Below are 21,238 nucleotides of genomic sequence, written 5' to 3'. Positions count from 1 at the left end.
GGAGGATGGAGAGGAGGATGGATGCTCCCGGTGTGGCTGGCCGCGGTCAGCCTGGTGCTGGTGGACGGACGCAGGGTGAGACAGCCCAGATGTCCCCTCGGATGCATCTGCACCAAAGATAATGCCCTGTGTGAGAATGTCCGCTCCGTGCCTCACACGTTCCCCTCGGACGTCGTGTCACTGTAAGTGCTCCTGCAGCCTCACATTGTGCCACGATTAGTTGTCTGGGAAGCCTCATGGTACATTGTTGTCTGTGCCTTTCAGTACATGTGTAGTTGTTATTGTTTATATGATGATTTCACCTTTTAATGTTTGTTTCTCCTTTTGTGAAGATCTTTTGTCAAGTCTGGATTCAGTGAAATCGCTGGAGGAAGCTTTGTTCACACGCCTGCCCTGCAACTGCTGTGAGTGCATCTATCTATCTATCTATCTATCTATCTATCTATCTATCTATCTATCTATCTATCTATCTATCTATCTATCTATCTATCTATCTATCTATCTATCTATCTATCTATCTATCTATCTATCTATCTGTCTGTCTGTCTGTCTGTCTGTCTGTCTGTCTGTCTGTCTGTCTGTCTGTCTGTCTGTCTGTCTGTCTGTCTGTCTGTCTGTCTGTCTGTCTGTCTGTCTGTCTGTCTGTCTGTCTGTCTGTCTGTCTATCGGTCTATCTGTCTGTTCTTTATTGGTATAAACAATAAAGAAGGGTCCCCCCCCCCCTCCCCAGAGGATTTGCATAGAAGCTGGTTCAAAGGGAGATTCTCTGTAATGGTGTCAGGATTATGCAATACACCACATGGCTACAACAACTCTAACAGCAGGGGCTGGGCAGAGAGGAGCGTGTGTGTGTGTGTGTATGTGTGTGTGAGACTGTGTGTATGTGTGGAGGCATGGTTAAATAATGGACACGGTCTTGGATGATAACTACATGAGGGAAAAATTATTTGGCTTCCAAAAACAGTAAAGTTACAGCAATTCTTTTATGGAGTGACATAAAAGTGTTTTGTTATACGACTGAAGGTTGTTGAGTTATTTGATTTTGCAAATCCACAAATCAACTGCAAAGTCGTGCTTAACTTCTTTGTTTTTACAGTTTGTTCACAGCAAACTCACTCGACCTCATCGATGAAGATTCATTCCTGGGTTTACCGCATTTGGAATATCTGTAAGTATTTACTCGTACTTTTAAGCTTGCAATCGCCATGCTTTTTACTATATAAAGGTAATAAGGGGGTTGTGTGGTAGAGCATCATAAAATACACAAACGGTATCTGCTGTGAAACAAACGATATATGAGGCATGAGCCACCCATGGCACTCAGTGGATCACAGACCTCCGCCAAGGCCCAAATGTCAAGCCACACCAAATTGCACACAATCATAGACATCGGTTTCTATAATATGAAATCATGCATCATTCATGGGGAAATCAGTGAAAATGTCAAGAAACTCCATCACGACGTTAAAGACGGTGGAAAAAAACATCCTTGATTCGTCCCTTTGTCTGGATCCACTTCTCTCTTGGCCCATGTCCCATTCTTCCATTAAATTAGTATTTATTTATGTAATCCTGCCGACAACCAGTCAAAACAGGGGTGAAAACTTCCTTGGCAGAGGTTGTGATGACTTTGGAACAGAGTGTTGCATTCTGGCATGTTTAATGCACGCACACTCACAGGTTTCTCCACTTACTGTGTGTTGCCTGATGAGGGTGGAACAACTTACATCCCCATGGCTTTTATGAGTTGGTGATGTTTGCTGAGCTTATGTAATTCTGACATCAACCAGAGCAGAAGTCTAATCAGCTAGAATAATCTAAAACAAATGTTTGGAAGTCTTTTCAGTGTAAATCTATTTGACATTTGTTTAAGTATGAACAAAGTGGATGTAGTTAGTACACAGCATAATTTACAATTAGGACCGAGCTCAGGTTTTCAACACAACCCTCTCACAACTGCAACAGGAGAAGGTCTGCAGAAAACTAAGAGGGTTTCACATGTAAGATTACTTACACAGTGTCAATCTATCTGAATCTACCTAAACACTAATTACAAATTTCTCATTCACAGATTTATTGAAAATAACAAAATTGCATCAATATCTCCATTTGCTTTCCGGGGCCTAAAAGGGCTGATACATCTGTAAGTATTTTGTTGATTTTGTTGATTCCATTGAAATGATTTCTTAAAAAGGAAGCATTGTGGTAAAAGCTGCTGCTGATCATGATATTTAAGATATTCCAACATGAACGGTGCCCTTCTCTGTCACTGTCTGAAGTGCAAAGTAATCAGAAACGCTGCTGCCAGTGGTTACAGCCAAGGTTACTGGCTGAAGGTTTCCGCTGGATCAGGTTGCTGAGAGGCAGGTCATGGTGTCCCTGGGTGTTACAGTGACTTAGTGGACCAAAAGATTTGTTGGCCACATATTCATAGCAGAAAAAAAAGGTAGATTCTGTGGCTTTGACTCATCTAATAACTTTATTTTTGTTGATAAAATGAAATCAATGAGACAGAGAGACACAGTGAAATGTATTTTATTACAAAAACGACGACGTGCGGAGAAAAAGGTTGACGCCGACAATAAGTGCTGACAACCAGTCTACTTAATGCTCAGAGTCCGGATAATCCAATGCTCGATAAGCTCCAGTTGCTCCAGGTGAGGTGAGGCAGAGCGAGAGGCAGCTCAGGGGCAGAGTGGGCTGAAGGGCTGGGCAGGCGGACAGGGAAAGTGGCAGGTGAACCACAGGGTTGAACGGCGTTCTGGTAGCAAAGCCGTGGTTGATCTGGTCTTTAAATATACTGCTGGGTCTGGATAAGAAGATATTGCAGGTGTGAAGCCGTGTTGTCTTGAGATGCAGAGAACTGGAAACAACGCCTACCCAGGAACACCCCCCCACAGGAGCAGCTAAAATATATGGACGGAGCTGAAACACACATGCAGGAAGAGTATATATTATAATCAGTCGAGTGCATAGGCCTAGATCCATGAATTATTCCCTTGGAAATTGGTGAAAATGTAAATGTCTCCAAAATGTTAAAGAAAGTGAAAGAAAATTCTTGGATTTGCACTCTTGCCTGCATCTGCGAAATGTAATGAGTTCTTTATTTGCCCATGTCCCATCCCAAGTTGTGTGGACATCTGTTTTAGTTTGTTGTGTAATCCAAACAACAATCAAAACATAACCTCCATGGGCGAGATAATAAAACCAACCCCCCCAAAAGTCCATAATCCCAGCAGAATTCAAAATGTGAGCTGGAGCATGAAAACAAAATCCAATCCAAACGATTCAAACAGTTTATCTACAGGATTTTTATAAACACTCACTTTCCTGAACTGCAAAGTCAGCCACAACTAAAGATAGTCCAGAATGTGCTCGACCTCTAAGGTCAAGACTAAATATACCAGTAATGTAACGTTAAACCAAGGGCCTCATCATCTGACCCTGATTCTGAGACATGTTCCTACCCAACACATTTTGAGCACTTATGGAGAGTAGTGCTGCGAAAACACATGCTAGTGTTCCTCATCGTGCATGAAACAATGTGTGGATGGATGGTTGAAGTGTAGGCCATGTTGAACAGTGGTTGAACCGTTTCTTCAGGCATGGTTTAGGTGAGAGGACTCTGGTTATTCGTCAAACATTCATTAGCAAATCCACAAATAGTGTGAGTTTTTGTCTCAGTGGCTCAGTTGGATCTGTGCAGGTCAGAAAATAGGTTGTTTACTGGAGAAGAAAATCCATAGAAAACCCTTCACATATCCCTTTGCAACCATATGAAAACATAAAGTGCCCTTTTTCTATTGCTGCAGATACCTAAGAGGAAAGTAAACAAACTTTCATACCGAAAAAAGATGAATAAATACATCATTAGAAGGCACAGGCAGGGGTCCTGCTCAGATCCTGATCCAGTCTGCTCCATCCTCCATCCTCCATCTGTTTGCAGAGCACAAACTCACAAACTAAAATGGTCTCTCTCTCTCTCTCTCTCTCCCCCGTGAAACCAACTCACAAATAAATAATGCAGCGTCCATGAATAACGATGACATTTCACTGCATTCAAATCTCTTTCTGGTTTGGAGTTCACTCCTCCGCCCGCATGTGAAATGTGCCTGAGGGGCCTGTGTTTGTTGGTTGGTCTTATACCTGCTACTGGCAGAAATAGCCAGGAGAACGCCTCAGAGAAGAGAAGGGTTCGTTTAAATATGGGTTTTCATTGGGAAATGTGACCAGCAGTATTAAGGGGATGAAATATTACCCACTACGGCTTCACATAATAGGTAAAATGTCGAAGAATTGTATCTGACCCTTCTACAACGAATTACATTCCCTCCTTGCACTCATTTAAATTGCTCTCCCTTAAATTGAATAATCACTAATTCTTATATTCCCCTCCATTTCCCTGCTTAGCTTTTTGAAACACTTGTTACATGACATGCTATGACATGTATTGTCAGGGATTCAGGTTTCAGATTAGTTTTGTAATTTTTCTTGTTTGTACAATAATGTGCTCAGGTCCAAGCAGAACCAATGCAAATCATATAACAGTGTAACGATTCAGCATCTGCTGTCTGGAGAGAGACAGTCTCTCCTAATTCAATCACTGTGCGTTTTTTTTTTGTTCCCTTTCGTCGATTAGGAGTCTGGCGTACAACAATCTGGAGACGCTGCCCAAGGATGTCTTCAAGGGCATGGAGGCTCTGACCAAAGTGTGAGTGCAGTCTGAGACTCAGACCCAGCTTATTCCGAGTCATGTCTCCTTAGATATTTTACATATACTGAATGTCTCATTATACAACAGGGCATTAGGGCCATGTTGAGAAAAAAAAGATTTAGAGAGGCTTAATTCAATGAGAAAGAAAAGTCATAACATTATCAGAGTAGAGAAAAAACATTTTTATGAAGTGAGCAACAAGGATCAGCTTGTGGTCGTTCCACTTGCTCTGGATCCAAAAGAGAATTTCCTTTTAAAGTCCTGATTCTTTGACCGACATGCTTGATGCTCTACATTCCTCATTTTAATGCATGCCACAGGCTGATCATCTGATATCCCTCTCTAAAATCTCTAGCCTAAAATTAGGACTTTATTCTTGTAATATTAACACTTAACCATTCACTGTGATCCAATCTGTTAGTAGATCATGAGGGAAATTGCATTGGTATGTACACTAGAAAGAGTTTTACACATGTATCTGCACAGAGCTTAACAGAACATGATCAGGATGCATAAGGGAAATATCAAGAGAAAGAAAAAAAACTCAAATATCTTCCCCTACACCAATAAGTAACAATATTTTAGCATGTTAGGGTTTGCAGGTTTTCTGGTAATGCAAGCTTGTTTTGTTTGATGAGGTATTTATTTCCATAATCACTCAATTAGGACCACATTGTACTGTGATACTGTTTGGTGCCCAAAGAGATTTATTTAGGGATGTTGGTCCTTCCTTCCTCTTGTTATGGTGCTTAAAAGGAAGGAAGGGAGAGTAATCACCACGTGAACCAGAGGAGAAAGAGGGAAAAAAATGAGTGTAGGATGTGCTGTTTGCTGCTGCAATGGAAAAAAGAAAGAGGGAAAAGGGAGATAAAGAGATCTACAGGAGAGGCCAGAGTGTCAGGGTAGAAGGTAAACAAGTCATTTAGAGAGGAAAGATCCTGGCTGTGGTCACAGCAACATAATCAGTGAGAATAATGCAGGCTGCAGGGTGTGTGTGTGTATGTGTGTGTGTGTCTCTGTGTCTCTGTGTTTTGATTCGATACACACATCCAAGGTCAACAGTAATTTAAACTGAGAGCGGCTGAGGAGGAGAGACCACTGAGTAGATAGGACACTTGTTGTTGTAATTTCGTCGGCTCGAAGCCAAAGTTCAGGCAAATATGCTAGACACAGAAAAGATCAGGAGCAGAAACTGAACATCCAAGCCTCCGAAAGATAAACATGTCCGTGAACTGATTGCGATTCATCCTTGCATGTAAGTGATCTGCGGGGCAACAACCTGATCTGCGACTGCAAGCTGAAGTGGCTGGTGGAGTGGATGCACCAGACCAACGCCACCCTGGACCAGATCTACTGCAGCGGTCCGCCCATTCACCAGGGGAAGAAGATCAACGACCTGCTGCCACACTCCTTTGACTGCATCACCACAGGTATCGTCTTCCTGCGTCTGCCCTGCTTCTTCACACAGGGAACGCCTCAACAATAGTTCCCTGTCCCCAGACGACTGCCTCTCCCTGTCCTCCCACGCCTCCTCCCTGCTCCTTATCACCAGTTTATCAGTGCTGACAATAATAAAGCTCAGATGTTGAGGCGTGTTTGTGGAATAATTGGTGGGAAAGGATTTTTTAGAGACGACAAAAAGGGGCGGGGATTCATTGTGACGTTGTGCTTTTCAGAGTTTGCCTCCTATCAGTCGCTGAAGTTCGAGTCCATCTCAGTGGAGGCCTTCACCTTTGGCAAAGAGCAGTATGTTGTGTTTCCACAACCGTTCGCTGGGACATGCAGCTTCCTGGAATGGGATCACGTCGAGATGACCTTCAGACCCTATGACACCATTCAAAGTGAGTAAACAAAAGAAGCAGCATCGGTCGTATCCATAACATTTTCAATAACAGATCATTGCTGGGTCAGAAAGGACTGACAGAGGTATTAGCAACCACAGATTGATTTACTGTGGTTAATCGCTGTTATGGGACATAAATGCACGATTATCTGTTGAACATTCTGTGTCATCGACCTCTCTTCCTGTTTAGCCACGTCCACTGTGGTCTGCAAGCCCCAGGTGATCGACAGCCACCTCTTTGTCATCGTGGCCCAGCTGTTCGGGGGCTCGCACATTTACAAACGCGACAACTCCGCCAACAAGTTCATCAAGATCCAGGACATCGACATCCTGAAGATCCGCAAACCCAACGACATCGAGACGTTCATGATCGACGGGGAGTCTTTCTTTGTCATCGCCGACAGCTCCAAGGTTAGATGTTGTTCTTAATTCAGATTTATAGTATAGGTGTTATAACTGTGGACACCTCATAGACTGTGAATAAAGGTGGAAGACATGACAGGTCCCCCACAGTGTCTTGATCGCCCCCTGGTGGCTGCCTGGAGTATAGGTCATAAATCCTGCCACCTCCATATCAGTCGATGGAACGTTGGCTACACTACACAGCTTCACTGATATTTACTCTTGTTCCTTCCTCAGGCCGGCTCCACAACTGTGTACAAGTGGAACGGCAATGGCTTCTACTCGCACCAGTCTCTCCACCCGTGGTACCGCGACACAGATGTGGAATATTTGGAGATCTCCAACAAGGCCCACCTGATCCTGTCCAGCAGCTCCCAGAGGCCTGTGGTGTACCAGTGGAACCGGAGCCAGAAGCAGTTCGACCGCAGGACGGACATCCCGGACATGGAGGACGTCTTCTCAGTCAAACACTTTCGGGTCAAAGGTGAGGGCTGCAGCTTCAAAAACAGCATATGTACACACACACCCACACACGTGTTATATGTTTGCACTGACTAAAAAGGCATTAGCCGGTATGTGTGTGTGCATTTAACACAAACTGCACTTTGGACGTCATTATTCAGTTTCAAATGCTAAGACTCAGATAATCCGGGTCATGTTATACGATTATCGGTGGACTTTGACCCACTAGAACCTTTTCTTTCATGTGGTTAATTTAATAAAAACGTCCATGACCCACACGCTCAGCAGTAACTTCTCACGTTTTAGTACCTCGTTGCTCGGCGAGTCACACAGGCATTCATCTCAAAGGTACTCCACTACCGTAACCCCCCCTCATAAATCACTACTGTGTAATATTCTCTGTATTTCTTAGTGTGACAGGAAAAGCTACAGCTCATGTATTAAGAACACTTTGCTAAGTAGCCGCTGATAACAAGCTAAGTATTATTATGGCTTAACACAAACTGTTGTTTTAATTCAGAGTCCGCTTTAGAAGAATAATGTTGAAATTAAAAAACACTCCCTTGAATCTTTGCCCTTTCCCAAGGTGATCTGTTCTTGTGCTTAACGAGATTCATCGGGGACTCCAAGGTGATGCGCTGGGACGGCGCCATGTTCAAGGAGGTGCAGACCTTTCCCTCCCGCGGCTCCATGGTGTTCCAGCCGGTCTCCGTGGGCAAGTGGCAGTACGCCATCTTGGGCAGCGATTATTCCCTGACGCAGGTCTTCCAGTGGGAGGGCAAGAGGGGACAGTTCCTCCCGTCCCAGGAGCTGAACATCCAGGCGCCTCGAGGGTTTTCCATGGTCTCCATCGACGACCGGGCTTTCCTGCTGGCGTCCAGCTTCAAGGGGAAAACTCAGATATACGAACACCTCATGATTGATATGAGTAACTAAACCAGTCAACCATTCAGGACCAATCATGTACACCAGCGATTTTGTTTAACTCCGATTTGAAACCACAAACATTTCCAGCCTAGGTTCAGACAAAATTAAATTTTACAGAGAAGCTCAAACTATCAAATAAGAAATATGTCAAGTAGGATTAAAATTCACATGTTGGTTATAGTGTTTGAGATTATTTTTAAAGCTCTTACACCATTTTAATGAATATATATTCTTCGCCGTAAACTTTGGCAACCGGATGCAACTAATTCATTATGATAAAGTCCCTTTACTTTCATCTTCATTCCTTCCTCTTTAGGAATGCCTTATCCTCCATTTGAAGAACTCAGTTACTCAAAGCTCACAAACAAACTATAACTTGATGTACAGTCTATGTTTTTTTTTTCATTCAACTCTATGTAATGTGTTTATTTCTCATGTAGGAATTTGATAGGAATGAGTTAGTGCTGACAATCGTGTAACAATAACTAAACGGTGAAAAGTGTATCGAGAAAAGGAGGCAAAGTGCAAAAGTGAAAAAAAACAATTACGTCACGAGACAATTCTTCTTTAATTTGAGTCGTTTCACTAAACGTAACTTTACAGTGAAATAGCTGTAGAGTAAATTACAGAGCAAGGGAAATAAATCTCACAAGACATCGTCACGTGCAGGTTTTTGAGCCTCACATGTGACATTATCTTGAAGATCATTTATAATCTAATCTGATCCAGTAGTAACCCAATTATTACAATTATGGGGAGTTAGCGATTTGCTGGTTAATCTGTGTTTTGAATTATTTGTCTCTTAAAGCATTGGCCATAATACATGAAACGAAGAATCCACCATACATTATGAGAAACTCTGGGGACAACATGTGTCTCCGTTGTGTCTCCTCTCAGATCCAGACGCTCGCAGTGTTGATTCCTGATGAATGACTCGCTGGAAGCCTCTCACTGTGTGCACCAGCCCTCTCGCTTTCGCTGCACTCTTGCCCCTTTTCTCCCTCGCCGACAAAACCTTTGTTATCTTTACTCCGCAACTAAAAAAGCCGACCACTGTGCGAGCACCTGCTACCTGTGCTTTCACATGCTCCTCTTATTCTGACACACACAAACAGAAAGAGAATACCCATAACAACGTAACACTTGCCAAATACGATGTTTACCTTTTTGCTATATACCGTGTAAAGTACTTTGTATGATGTTTTGCTTTTGTATGTAGATGGGACCACACTCAGTCTTTTATTTTTCATAGACGTAGAATTTAGTGTAGATATGTATGTATTTATAAAAAAAAAAAACAGGATCCCCTCCCTAACACTGTGTAACATGCAGCCTCTGTAAAGCAGTGTAGTCCTACTTGTGTCAGTCGTAGTTATGTACGGTTAGAGGAGGATAGATATTCACTTGTCATCGTGCTCACTGTATTTTATGTACAGACGTAATAAAAACTTAAGTGCTAAAGTAGGGGTGTGGGTACTTTATTGTTAGTAACTTGATTTTAACTTTTTTTTAAACGTGCAGAACCAGTTTGGATTAAGATGTTCTTACACAACATGATTGTAAGGAGTTCTGTGATTTCTTGTTTATATATATAAACCATGACCAAAAGTCAAAAGTAGTGTTCAATATGACATTGTGATATGACTTCTAATGTTAAAAATATTGGTATTTGAGTACACTTGACAAACTATGAGTCATGGTTACGTAACATTTCCCAAAATAATGTGAGTAAATATCTAACAATATATAAATATGCATATGTGTAGGTATGCATGTACAGTATGGATATATGTCTTGACTTAGATGTACTTGACCTTAAGCGACTAATATACATACATACATTTATATACTCACACATACATATTTACACAAACACCTATTTAAGCTCATACACACATATATACACATGAGTACACACATATTTAGGGCCCGAGCACAGACATCAAAGGTGTCTGGTGAGACCCTATTGAAATTGTAAGGATTATTATTATTAGGGCCCAAGCACTGATCAAAGGTCAGGGAGGACGCTATTGTTATTGTAAGGATTATTACTATTCAGATAAATGAATTGGCTTTTTGAGGGCTTTAACATGCTCAACTTCTTACCAAAATTTGCAGAAAGTTAGAAAGTGGTGAAAATTTACGTATTCTGGAGGAATTTTCATTGAAATTACATTTTCACGTAAATGAATGTGAACAAATTGGTGGTTTTGTTTAAACATCCTAAAAACCATATTCTCCTCTCACAGGCACTCACCTTCAGAACGTGTGAGCTGCAATCGTGACAATAAAGATGAATGTGAACTGCTCAGATTTTATAAGCCTATGTCTTTTGATGCCAAATTTATGTCCAATGTGAGTCCATATAACTTAATATTCCTTTTTTACTGGGTGTATGTTAGTACTTAGATGTTAATATATATATGGCTTTTTTTATGCAATAACATGCACATGACATGTATAATGAAGCCTGACAAGAAAGAGGAAAAAAATAATTAAAGAAAACTTCATAATTCACCAGATTTTGACAGAAGACTGATTTAACGGCAGATCAACAATCACCAAATGATAGTTTCGGACCATAGGGTAGTTGTGTTATATTCCACAAAAATATCACATTTTTGTGGAATAAACAGGCATTAACTGTTCCATTAAACCCTGTACTATACATACTTGCAACTATTGATCCCATTTAACCTTCCCTGATCCATACAGACTCCATAAAATATATTAATTTGCTCTATGGAGCCGTTGTCTAAATTATGAAATGTGCCAATGTGAGAAAAAAATATTATTTAATAGTTTCAAAAGCAAGACTGGAACACAGCAAATGTCTACATATCTTCCCTCATTAGTGCAAAATATACTTCTCTGCTGCTGCCTCATGCAAAAGCAGTGGGAATTCCTTTACAAACAGTAAAGACCCAAACGCCGTCATTGCATCGTGCTAAATTATAATAAATTATTAAGTGTGCAGTGGCAAAGAGAAACCAGTCTTCTGGCACAAGTAGGTGACGTATGAGAGATTCTCTCACACCCAGACTGGGGAAAACAAAGAGCCAACATATGTGCCAGAACTCACCGGAGGCACTTGGTTTCCACCAGGGATAAAGCTTAGAGAGAAACCAGTGAAGCAGGTGTAAACACTGGTGTGCAAAGCTGGGCCTGTCCCTGCTTGCAACAAATTCAACTTGATCTCAGGACAGTGGCCGTGTTTCTAAATATTAGTCACCACTAAAACCCAGTTTCTTGTTGTTTTCCACCTTCCATACTAAACGTGAGGCTTGTCAGTGTTTTTTCAGAAGCCAAAGAATGATTGATGTACACCTTGACTTACACGATTTAAAAATCACATCAAATAATTTTAATTATTATTATTATTTAATAAAGTTGCACCTCTGCTGTCGGAGATGACCACAGTTGGCCCACATTTATAAACCAATAATTTCTTATTATTATTATTATTCAGGCAAATGAATTGGCTTTTTGAGGGCTTTAACATGCTCAACTTCTTACCAAAATTTGCAGAAAGTTAGAAAGTGGTGAAAATTTACGTATTCTGGAGGAATTTTCATTGAAATTACGTTTTCACGTAAATGAATGTGAACAAATGTCTTGGTGGTTTTGTTTAAACATCCTAAACAACCATATTTATTATTATTATTATTATTCAGGCAAATGAATTGGCTTTTTGAGGGCTTTAACATGCTCAACTTGTTTTCAAATTTGCAGAAAGTTGGAAAGTGGTGAAAATGTACGTATTCTGGAGGAATTTTCATTACATATATTTTTGGAGGGGAGCTCTTATATATTGTATTATTGTTGTACCTATTTTGGGGAAACTGTTTGTGAAGTTAAGTTTGTACTGTACATGATATTATATATGTTTGGATTGGGACTTATGATAGTGTGAGCCTATAGAAGCTGGAGGTCCTGGCTGTGAGCTCCATGTTGTGTTACAATCTAACACAAACTGTGGATGTGGTTGGCTCAGACCTCCCCCCTGCCTCCTCTGTCATAGGCTCCTGCAGCAGCGGATCAGCGGAGGAGGTGCACCGGGCTCAGCTCTGCCCCCCTGCGGGCGACCTCGCCACCGCATGGGAGCTGGTGTCCTGCCACCAAGGTTACTCATTAACCCCGGCTCCTTCAACCCGTCACTCCGGGCACCGCACGACGAGGAGGAGGACAGCAGGAGGACAGCAGGAGGAGGACAGCAGTCCGAGGCATGCTGTACGGATCACCATGGGAGACTCGAACCACCGGCCTCTGTCCGCGGAGGACCACACCATCACCGTGGTGTTCCACAAAGTAGACCGCGGCCCGGGCACCGAGGGCGGCCAGGGGGACGGCGATGAGCGGGCGGAAGAGCGGGTCCACCTCCGGGGCAACAGTCGCCTGTCGTCCGGCTACGAAGACGAGGATGAGGAGGATGAGGATGAAGAGGAGGAGGAGACCCGGGTCGTGGAGTCCCTGGAAGCCGGCGTGAAGACGACCCTGTGCCCGCCGTCATGTTGTCTCCGGGGGGAGACCGCATCCCGAGGAGGAGGAAGCGTCCCGGACGGTAAGAGGGGGACTCACTCACCCGGGGACAAGCCACCGGAACCCCGCATCGACCAGTGTCCCCGGCCGGGACACCCCGGTCCTCCGTTAATGAGCTTAGAGAAATAACGGGAATAAATTTCCTGCGTCACGTTATACAACCGCGCCGGCACCACGTGTTTGTCATCAGCCAATACGGAACACGCATTAACTTATTTTAAATTCATTTTATAAAGTTTATTTTAAAGTTTCCACGGGAGTTCCTTTTCTACAATGCCGCCACATATGACGTAACTTCGTCCGGCTGTACGTCACAAAACTCCAAAGTAAAAGCGAGCGATTGATGTAAGCCATTTAAGGAAGTTAAATTGAATGGAAATATGTTATTCATGGCATTTTGCTATTTCAAAATAGATTTGTACTTTTTCTATTAATGCTGGTGGTTGGAATTACCAGGAATACCTCTTAATTTAACATTTTTACAGTAAACGAACAATATGACACAAGTTATTGCTGTATTGCAGTTTTCCACTTCTAGTATTTTACCATGTCAACAGCTCAGTTACAATGTGGGCAGCATACAGTCTGTTGTAAACCAGTTTAACATTTGCATCATCCTTCAGGAGCATGACGGTGCACTTTTACTCTACCAGGGCCACTAAAGGTGTGGCCACCTGCACAATACACTTATAAAACTAAACTTTGTTTTCACTTTTAATCAAAATATTGATACACAAACGAATACTTTAATACTAATTCAGTAATACAGCACTGTACTAAAAGCCCTGTTTGTACTAGTCATAATGGTGAAACTAAAACCACTAATGTAGTTTAGCGTAAGACAATCTGCTCATTGGTTTGGTGCAGGGTGAAAAAGACAAATGCCGTTCGTGCACCAGACCACACATTGTCCTACAAGTACAAAGAAAGAAGTCGGAGACACCACAGGTGGAAATTTAATCTCTGCGAGCGTATCAGTTTATTGTTCCACGAGCAGGTTGAGCAAACACTGCACCGCTGTCTTTTGCAGATCTTTTCGTTTGTGGTTTTTTGCAAGTGAACTTTCCCCCAGACCCCGTGGAGTTCGATGACATCCTGTAGTTACTGTACCAACACGGTTACAATGGAACAAGCAATATTCTTTTAGGTGAAGTGTGGAACAGTGATGCCCCTCTTCAGGGCCCCTGTGTCTCTTTCCTCCCCCTCTTCCATATCTTTTCCTCCAGCCTCACAAACCTTTCCTCTCTCTCTTTTACACAGGTGCAGAGGAACCAAAGGGCTGTCAAAGTCTGGGATTGTTCTATGCTTTCCTGTCAACAGTTTTCTTCTCCACCATCGCTCTCCTGGTGAAAAGCATCCAGGGAATCCACGCCATAGAAATCAGTGCCATACGCTGCTTCTTCCAGATGCTCTTTGTAATGCCTTTACTCATCTACCACAAGTAAGCATGATTTAGAAACTGAAACACTCACGAGTTACAGTCACACTGTTAAACATTAACTCCACAAATGACATAATTAGTGCTAAAGTAACACTCCCAAAACAGTCTTTACATAAACCAGCAATTTACACTGTGTGTTGTGATAGGATAAAGTGCTTTAACTCAGCAAGGAAACACATGTCACTGCCTGTAATTTATATCTGGGGATTTCTGCTGTTGTCTTCATGCTTTACTTTCACTTTGCAGGTAAGTATCTGGGCTTGTCCGCCAACTTAAACTGCTGAGACCAGTTTAAGTCGTCCAAATACCAGAAATACGTTTGTCAGGAAGTAGGCGATGGGAAAGTTTCCCACTAGTCTCACAGATTAACTGATTTGATTTGGGTGGTCAGCAGTCAACCTCACAGTCTGCCTCTAGGGAATTTGTTCAGATTCTGCCCAGAAATATTAACTGATAAAATTTCAGTGGTCAAAGATCAAAAGTCACAGTGACCTTACTGTATGTTAACATGAATGCAGTGTGTTAGGATCAGCAGTAATTCTAGTCTCTAAATAAAGTAGTTAACAGTAGCACCCATCTCATGCCATCTTCACACAATAACACTGTCAAAGCTACAATCAACTGCACAGATTATCAGTAAATATCCATTTTAAATGACATTGTGACCCAAAGATTTAAACTTACACTGAATTCCCAAAGACGACAACCAGTACCTCTATTCATTCAGCTCCTTATTCATCCTTCCATCCATTCCTCCACTACATTCCTCTTTATTTTATCTTCACCGACAAAAGTGTCCCTCATCCCCGATTTTGCAGCCACATCCATGAATCCATCCATCACTGTCGTTTCCTCACGACCTGAACCTAAATGTGTCCATGTCTCTATCCAGCCATCCAACCATTTGTCATCACTCAGCTCACGTTGCAGCTCACTTTACTCCATCCATCACGTTTTCCCCAAGAATTCTGTTTATCATTCCCTGTATCAGTCATTCCATGCATCCTCCCATCCATCCATCCATGCATCCTCATGTCTCTGCTCCTCCAGGACAGGTTTCCTTGGTCCCAGGGATAAACGTATATATCTGGTGCTTCGGGGTTTCATCGGCTCCAATGCCATGATCCTGCTCTTCTATGCCATTCAGCAGATGCCACTGGCCGACGCCACTGTCATCATGTTCAGGTGAGAGCAGGAAGGAAATATATTCTCTCCTTCCTGAATTGTACACTTTTTGTTTAATTCCTCAGCATTCTTATTGTTTCCCTGTGTCTCTCCCCAACTGTTTCCTTCTGTTGGGACTTATGAAGTGCACCCAGACATGCTCTCATCTCTAACCCATGGTTTTTCTCTGTTCTTTGACCCATCAGTAATCCAGTCTTTACCTCGCTCCTGGCTTGGATCTTCCTAAAGGAGAAATGTACAATCTGGGACTGTGTCTTCACTGTTTTCACCCTCACTGGTGTCCTCCTTATCGCCCGACCACCATTCCTCTTTGGCCAGCAAGTGCGTGGCATTGAAGGCGACTACGTTAACCACGTCAAGGGGACTATTGCCGCCTTTGCAGGTAATACAAAATAACTCAGTTTAATGAAAGTAGACAAAGATTAAGTAGATCATTAATGAGTCAGGAAATTTTGTACCGACTCCTGGTCAGTAGCAGGTCAGGATCACCTTGGCAACCAGGGGAATCCACAGCACCACCGCTGTGTTCCTTGGCACATCCAGGTTACCGAGGAGATCGTCTTTCAAGTTAGTCATGGTCAGGGCGGGTTACATCTTACAATCTCTAAAAGGGACATCCACCTTTCTGCCAAGAGACCTGTTTGTATTAGCTGCTTGAATTTTTCAACTCGCCGGAATCGATAGTGTAGTGAAGTCAGAATCCTTCACTGGCTTCCCACCAGCAAAACACTGCTTCTTTTTATGGATGGCATTGATCAAAGTCAGTAAGAGTTTCTCCCAAAGTAAATGATGAGCTTTGTTTTATAGCTAAGTTCCCTCTGCTCAGTTTCAGTAGAAATCTCAGTAGTGGTTAGTCAGCAAAATCTCACAATCCTCCTCAGTCACATCTGCATTTGGTGTTTTCATGCCTTGATTTACAACAATGCTCTCCTTAGCTGCTGCCCGAGCCATAGTGGTGTGTGGTTCTCAGAATTTCCACCAGATGCAACTAAATCAAACTTAGCCTCCAGCAAAAACTGGCCCATAAATGCATTGACCTCCATGAACTTTGTCGAAGTGGTGCTTTACCATCGACTGGAGGCAGAGGTTATGGGAGTGCCCGTTTGCCTGTAGATAAGGATGAGGGGAAATATCAGATGAGGAAATACTTCCTGAAAATACAGGTGTAGTCCAGGAGGGATTCACAGAGGATTTCATGAGGCTATAGCTGTCAGCCGCATTCCTGTAAATAAATGGTCATAAGTTTAGCAAGAAGAGCCCACTCCAAGATGTGCCACTCCAATTTTTATTGTTTCTTTTGAATAAATCCATGATAAATTCCTTAATTATTTTTATTAATAATTTGTACATTTTCTTTGTTGGTGTTTTCAGTCTCTAATATCTTTTTAATGTGTCTCTAGGAGCGATCGGGGCTGCTTTTACATTTGTTATTCTTCGCAAAATGGGGAAGAGCGTCCACTACTACCTCTCTGTTTGGTACTATGCTGTCATCGGTCTCATCGAGTGCCTCATCACTGTAACCGTCCTCGGGGAATGGAAGTACCCGTACTGTGGCCGCGATCGCTGGATCCTGATGCTGATAGCTGTCCTGGGCATTGCTGGTCAGACCTTCCTGACGAAGGCCCTGCAGATCGAGAAGGCCGCACCCGTGGCCCTGATGAGGACCTTGGACGTGGTGCTGGCGTTCATCTTCCAGTTCATTTTCTTTAACCGCGCACCGACCCTGTGGAGCCTCGGAGGGGCGCTGTGCGTGGTGGCGAGCACGAGTGGAATCGCTGTCAAGAAGTGGTACAGCAACTCTCGCAAGAGCTGAGCTAGAGGAGCGACATGGAATCATCTAGTATTACTATTTATTCTTTTGTTTTTCCATCTCATACAGTACGTTCTTGATTTATTCAGTGTTTTACTTTATATTTACATGCAAATCCGAGGAGGACGAAGCTGTTTGAAGGAGTTAAAAGCAGAAATGCTGACGAGACAGTTACGAGCTTGTGAGAGCTTTAAATTCAATTTTTACCATTCTGTACATCTCTACATGTTGATTCCTGAGGGTCAACTTGTGCAATTTATTGTTATACATATATTTTTGTGTAAACAAGTACATCTTACTGGAAAATAACTGTATATCCACCTCACAGTCTGGGACTGTGTCCTGCTCACTGGAGCCTGTGTAGCTAACTTTTATAAAACATGTGCAGCATAAATGAGGTGAAAGTTTAATTTCACCATCGTGAAAAAGTTTGAGGAAGGATTTCCTGAGTCCCATTTTCCTTTTGCTTTAACCTGAACAAAGAAGCCAAAGAGAGATGTTTACTGCCTTGGGACCATTCTCACTGTGCCACATAAATATCATGTATACCAGTCAATTTATTTCCTTGCGCTATGTTCTAGGCACTATTAATATCTACTATGTAATCCACAAAAATACGAGAAGGAAAAATCCAAATAAGCAGCATAAAGAAGATTTTAACGACATATTTTTAGTTTAAAGATGCATTTGGGATAAAGACATTTAGAATATTTGAGTCAAGAAAAGAGAAAAGCTGGAAATATAATCCCAATATTGTTTTTTACTTGAATACACAGTCATGCTGGAGGATTTTCTCTCTTCTGAGTTGTCTACAATGCACACATTGGAATTATACCGATAAATCCTCTGCAAATGAGCGTATCGATGAAGAAGGTATTCCATTATGATATATACTGATGTTTGATTCTCTTCTGTTACTTTTCTAATATATTAAGAAGTAATTTGGGGAACATATTTATTAAGACCCAGTCCACAGTTAATAATTTCTACACAATATCTTTGAAGTGCCTTAAGTAGGGACCTTTAACCTCCAGCCTCCTTTAGCTGCTCAGTAACCAGCAGCCTGCACTGGACAGTTCTCAGGTGTTATTCAGCTAATGAATATTAAATATATTAAATATTGAACATTTCAGCTCATAAATGATTTTTTAATTCTTATATGACTTTATCAAAACGGCATTTTAAAAATAAGGCAAATGAGATGTGGCCGTTATATCCCCAAGTATAAGAATACAGTATGTTTTCTCTTTAGAAAACATACTGTAGATAGATTTCACAATAGATTTTACAATGACTCGACACTTGATTTAATCTCTACTTCCATGTAACTTGCTGCGGTTTATCTTCATCTCAACTGCTCACAGATATTATGCAAGAAGTAGTTAAATAAGCACTTAAATAATAGTTTGTTTCTAATAGTACCAGTCCTTTTTTTTATAAATAAAAATGTATCAGCTTATTAACTTCTGCTCCTACCCATTCATTTTAATCAGCCGAGTTTACTGCAGCAGAATTATTAATTTCGGGTCATTGCATCAGAAGCCCTGGGAAATAATTGAATTTAAAGTCAACGTGTGAAATATAGTAAACCCACTTGAGGTTCTAGTGCCATATTTTCGTGTGGATGATTTTATTTTAAGGCACTTTGACATTTATTGGTCACTGTTGGTAAAACAGTGGGACGTTCTGGACACTACACATTGAATTTTAGTTGTAGCTTTAAGCACAATGTTGAATTACCATCAAATGGTTTGGTAAACCTGAAGCTGTATACGATTTTAAAACATGGTTTAATAGTATTTATTTTACTATTTCTGTATTGTATTACATCACCATATTATATGTATATATTTCTGCAGAGTGATGGGTAATATTTAGTTTATTATGATTCAAGAATAAATTCCAAGTGGATTTATAACTCCTGTTGTCTGTGAGCCCTTGTTTCTGACATGACTGACACGTGTGGAACTGATCCGTTGTCTATTTTTCCATCATTGTCCCAAAGTGTATGTTGCGTTACCCTAGCTTTGCTAATGGTTGACAATGGTTCAAACCATGCTACCTTTTTACAAACCACTGAGTCAGGCAGCTGTTGACAGGAGGGCTCACAATAATACCTGACATAGTCATTGTGTTCCTGTTTTTGCGTGTGTGTGTGTGTGCAGATTATTTGTCCCTGTGAGCGCTACACAGATTTCCACCAGGCCTTTGTTTATTTTCCTTTTAGTTTTCAAGAACACACTGTTGTGAGGCATTGTGTGTTTCGTGCAGAATGGCCGTTCTGCATTGTGCAACAGCGTCACCCATATCTTGCAAAACACACGCTGGCAACTTTGCATGGCAGGCTAACTGTACACAGATGGTGTTAGAAACCTTCCTCCGGGTCCAGGCAGGGCTGCGGTGTAATTCCTCAGCTGAGCACTGAGCTAAGTGAAGTGTGAAGAAAAGGCTGAACGAGAACAGAGCAGCTCTTTGTTGCAGGAAACAATACCTCAGGGCTAAAGATGTCCTGTGCAGAAAAATTAGACTGGGTTTTAAAGCTGCCATCTACAGTTTTAGTTATACTTTTTCCCCTCTATGTTTCATAATTCCCCATCCATTTCTTTAAAAAGCAACCACTACATATTCATGTATTATTTATAGGATTTAGATTCACATATCATATTTACAAGCGAATAAGTGTCATCATATTCAAATAAAATACCCAAATAATTGATTTTGATGTTTTACAGGTATCATCAGTAGTTTTGATACCTCTGCTATCATCAGTGCTGTTATTCTCATATTTATTCTGATTACGTCAGAGGTCCTTAGTCACTGTTACAGCTGTACAAGTGTCATGGTTCCTCTCATGTGTAATGAACCTTGTCTCACAGCAGAGGGCAGGATCCACAAAAATAAGGACACGGCAACTTCACCTCATCAGCAGTTTCTCCTGAAATAGTACTGGTTGTGTATAAGATACTGTAGAAAAGACACTGTGACTTGACACATTTAATATATATATATAAGTTTACTTGCAAGAATCAATGAGAAATTAAAGAATTTAACATTTAACAATTACCTATAGACAGAAATTAAATGAAATGAGTGGTGTTCAAAACTAACTTAACCTGGAGGTGTGTTTATAAAACAGTTGTGTTAACATTATGTGCAGTGTCTTATCTACTTTGATTATCAATGTGCCCACATACTCTACGTCTCAGTGTGTGCACATGCTGAATACACAACTGTATCAGAAGCATTTTTTTCATAAATCAGAGTCAAAGTCTCCTTCTTATCTACGTGCTATCTTTCTCGTGGGTGTTTTGATATCTATAAGATAATGTGGAATAGTTCAAATGCATGATGTTGAAAAAATTCCCCACGCAGGATTGGACAGAGGTGTAACAAAGCTCAAAGACATCACAGTGTATAGGTTTGTAAGAGGAAGTTGAAAAAGCCCTATAATCCTGGAGAGAGGCCTCACTCCCTCTCTTTTATCAGCGGGCTGGGGATTCCCAAAGGTTTGCTCGCTCCTGGGTGGAGGAGAGCCGGAGGAATGGAAGAGTTGCACATTCCTGCTGGATGGCATAAGACTTCCCATCAGTGGACTGAGAGAGTGAATGGGAAAATAATCCCTCACTTTTCCAAGTTGAAATGAATACCGTCAGAAGCTGTGGAGTGGAAAAGGGCATCTCCCTCTGCAGTGTGCTTTGGTGGTGGTGGTGGTGGTGGGGGAATCTCAACCTACTTTTTCTAATTGTACTTTGTATTCTGTGTATCTGCTGCACATTGGACACACGTGAATAAACAAGTGAATAATAGTTTCTCTGTGTTTGGGACTGAACCGGGTCCCAAAGAGAAGCCGTGGCTGATTGGATTGAGGTGAGACACATCTGGATAAAGGTTATTCCAAGGCCCAGCGACCATTGG

General features: G+C 41.7%; 2 protein-coding genes across 2 annotated transcripts; both read left to right on the top strand.

The window, feature by feature from the left end:
• Positions 1-9: 9 nt before the first annotated feature.
• On the top strand, positions 10-9,809 carry lgi1b (leucine-rich, glioma inactivated 1b; the record flags this gene model as incomplete). Its single annotated transcript, XM_061094805.1, has 10 exons — positions 10-182; positions 333-404; positions 1,097-1,168; positions 2,072-2,143; positions 4,640-4,711; positions 5,975-6,144; positions 6,391-6,555; positions 6,748-6,968; positions 7,197-7,443; positions 8,008-9,809. Coding segments are annotated over 10 exons (1,614 nt in total), but the record flags the coding sequence as incomplete, so codon positions are not given.
• Positions 9,810-12,504: 2,695 nt separating this feature from the next.
• Positions 12,505-19,245, top strand: slc35g1 (solute carrier family 35 member G1). The gene is made up of 5 exons (XM_061094515.1): positions 12,505-12,909; positions 14,148-14,328; positions 15,379-15,513; positions 15,699-15,895; positions 16,914-19,245. The coding sequence occupies exons 1-5, from the start codon at positions 12,591-12,593 to the stop codon at positions 17,324-17,326; spliced, it is 1,245 nt and encodes a 414-aa protein (XP_060950498.1). The 5' UTR covers positions 12,505-12,590; the 3' UTR covers positions 17,327-19,245.
• The last annotated feature ends 1,993 nt before the right edge of the window (positions 19,246-21,238 follow it).

This window comes from Limanda limanda, chromosome 21 (assembly GCF_963576545.1).
Source record: "Limanda limanda chromosome 21, fLimLim1.1, whole genome shotgun sequence".
NCBI lineage: Eukaryota > Metazoa > Chordata > Actinopteri > Pleuronectiformes > Pleuronectidae > Limanda > Limanda limanda.
The sequence above is the reverse complement of the archived record's forward strand: the minus strand, read 5'-3'. Positions and strand labels throughout refer to the sequence as shown.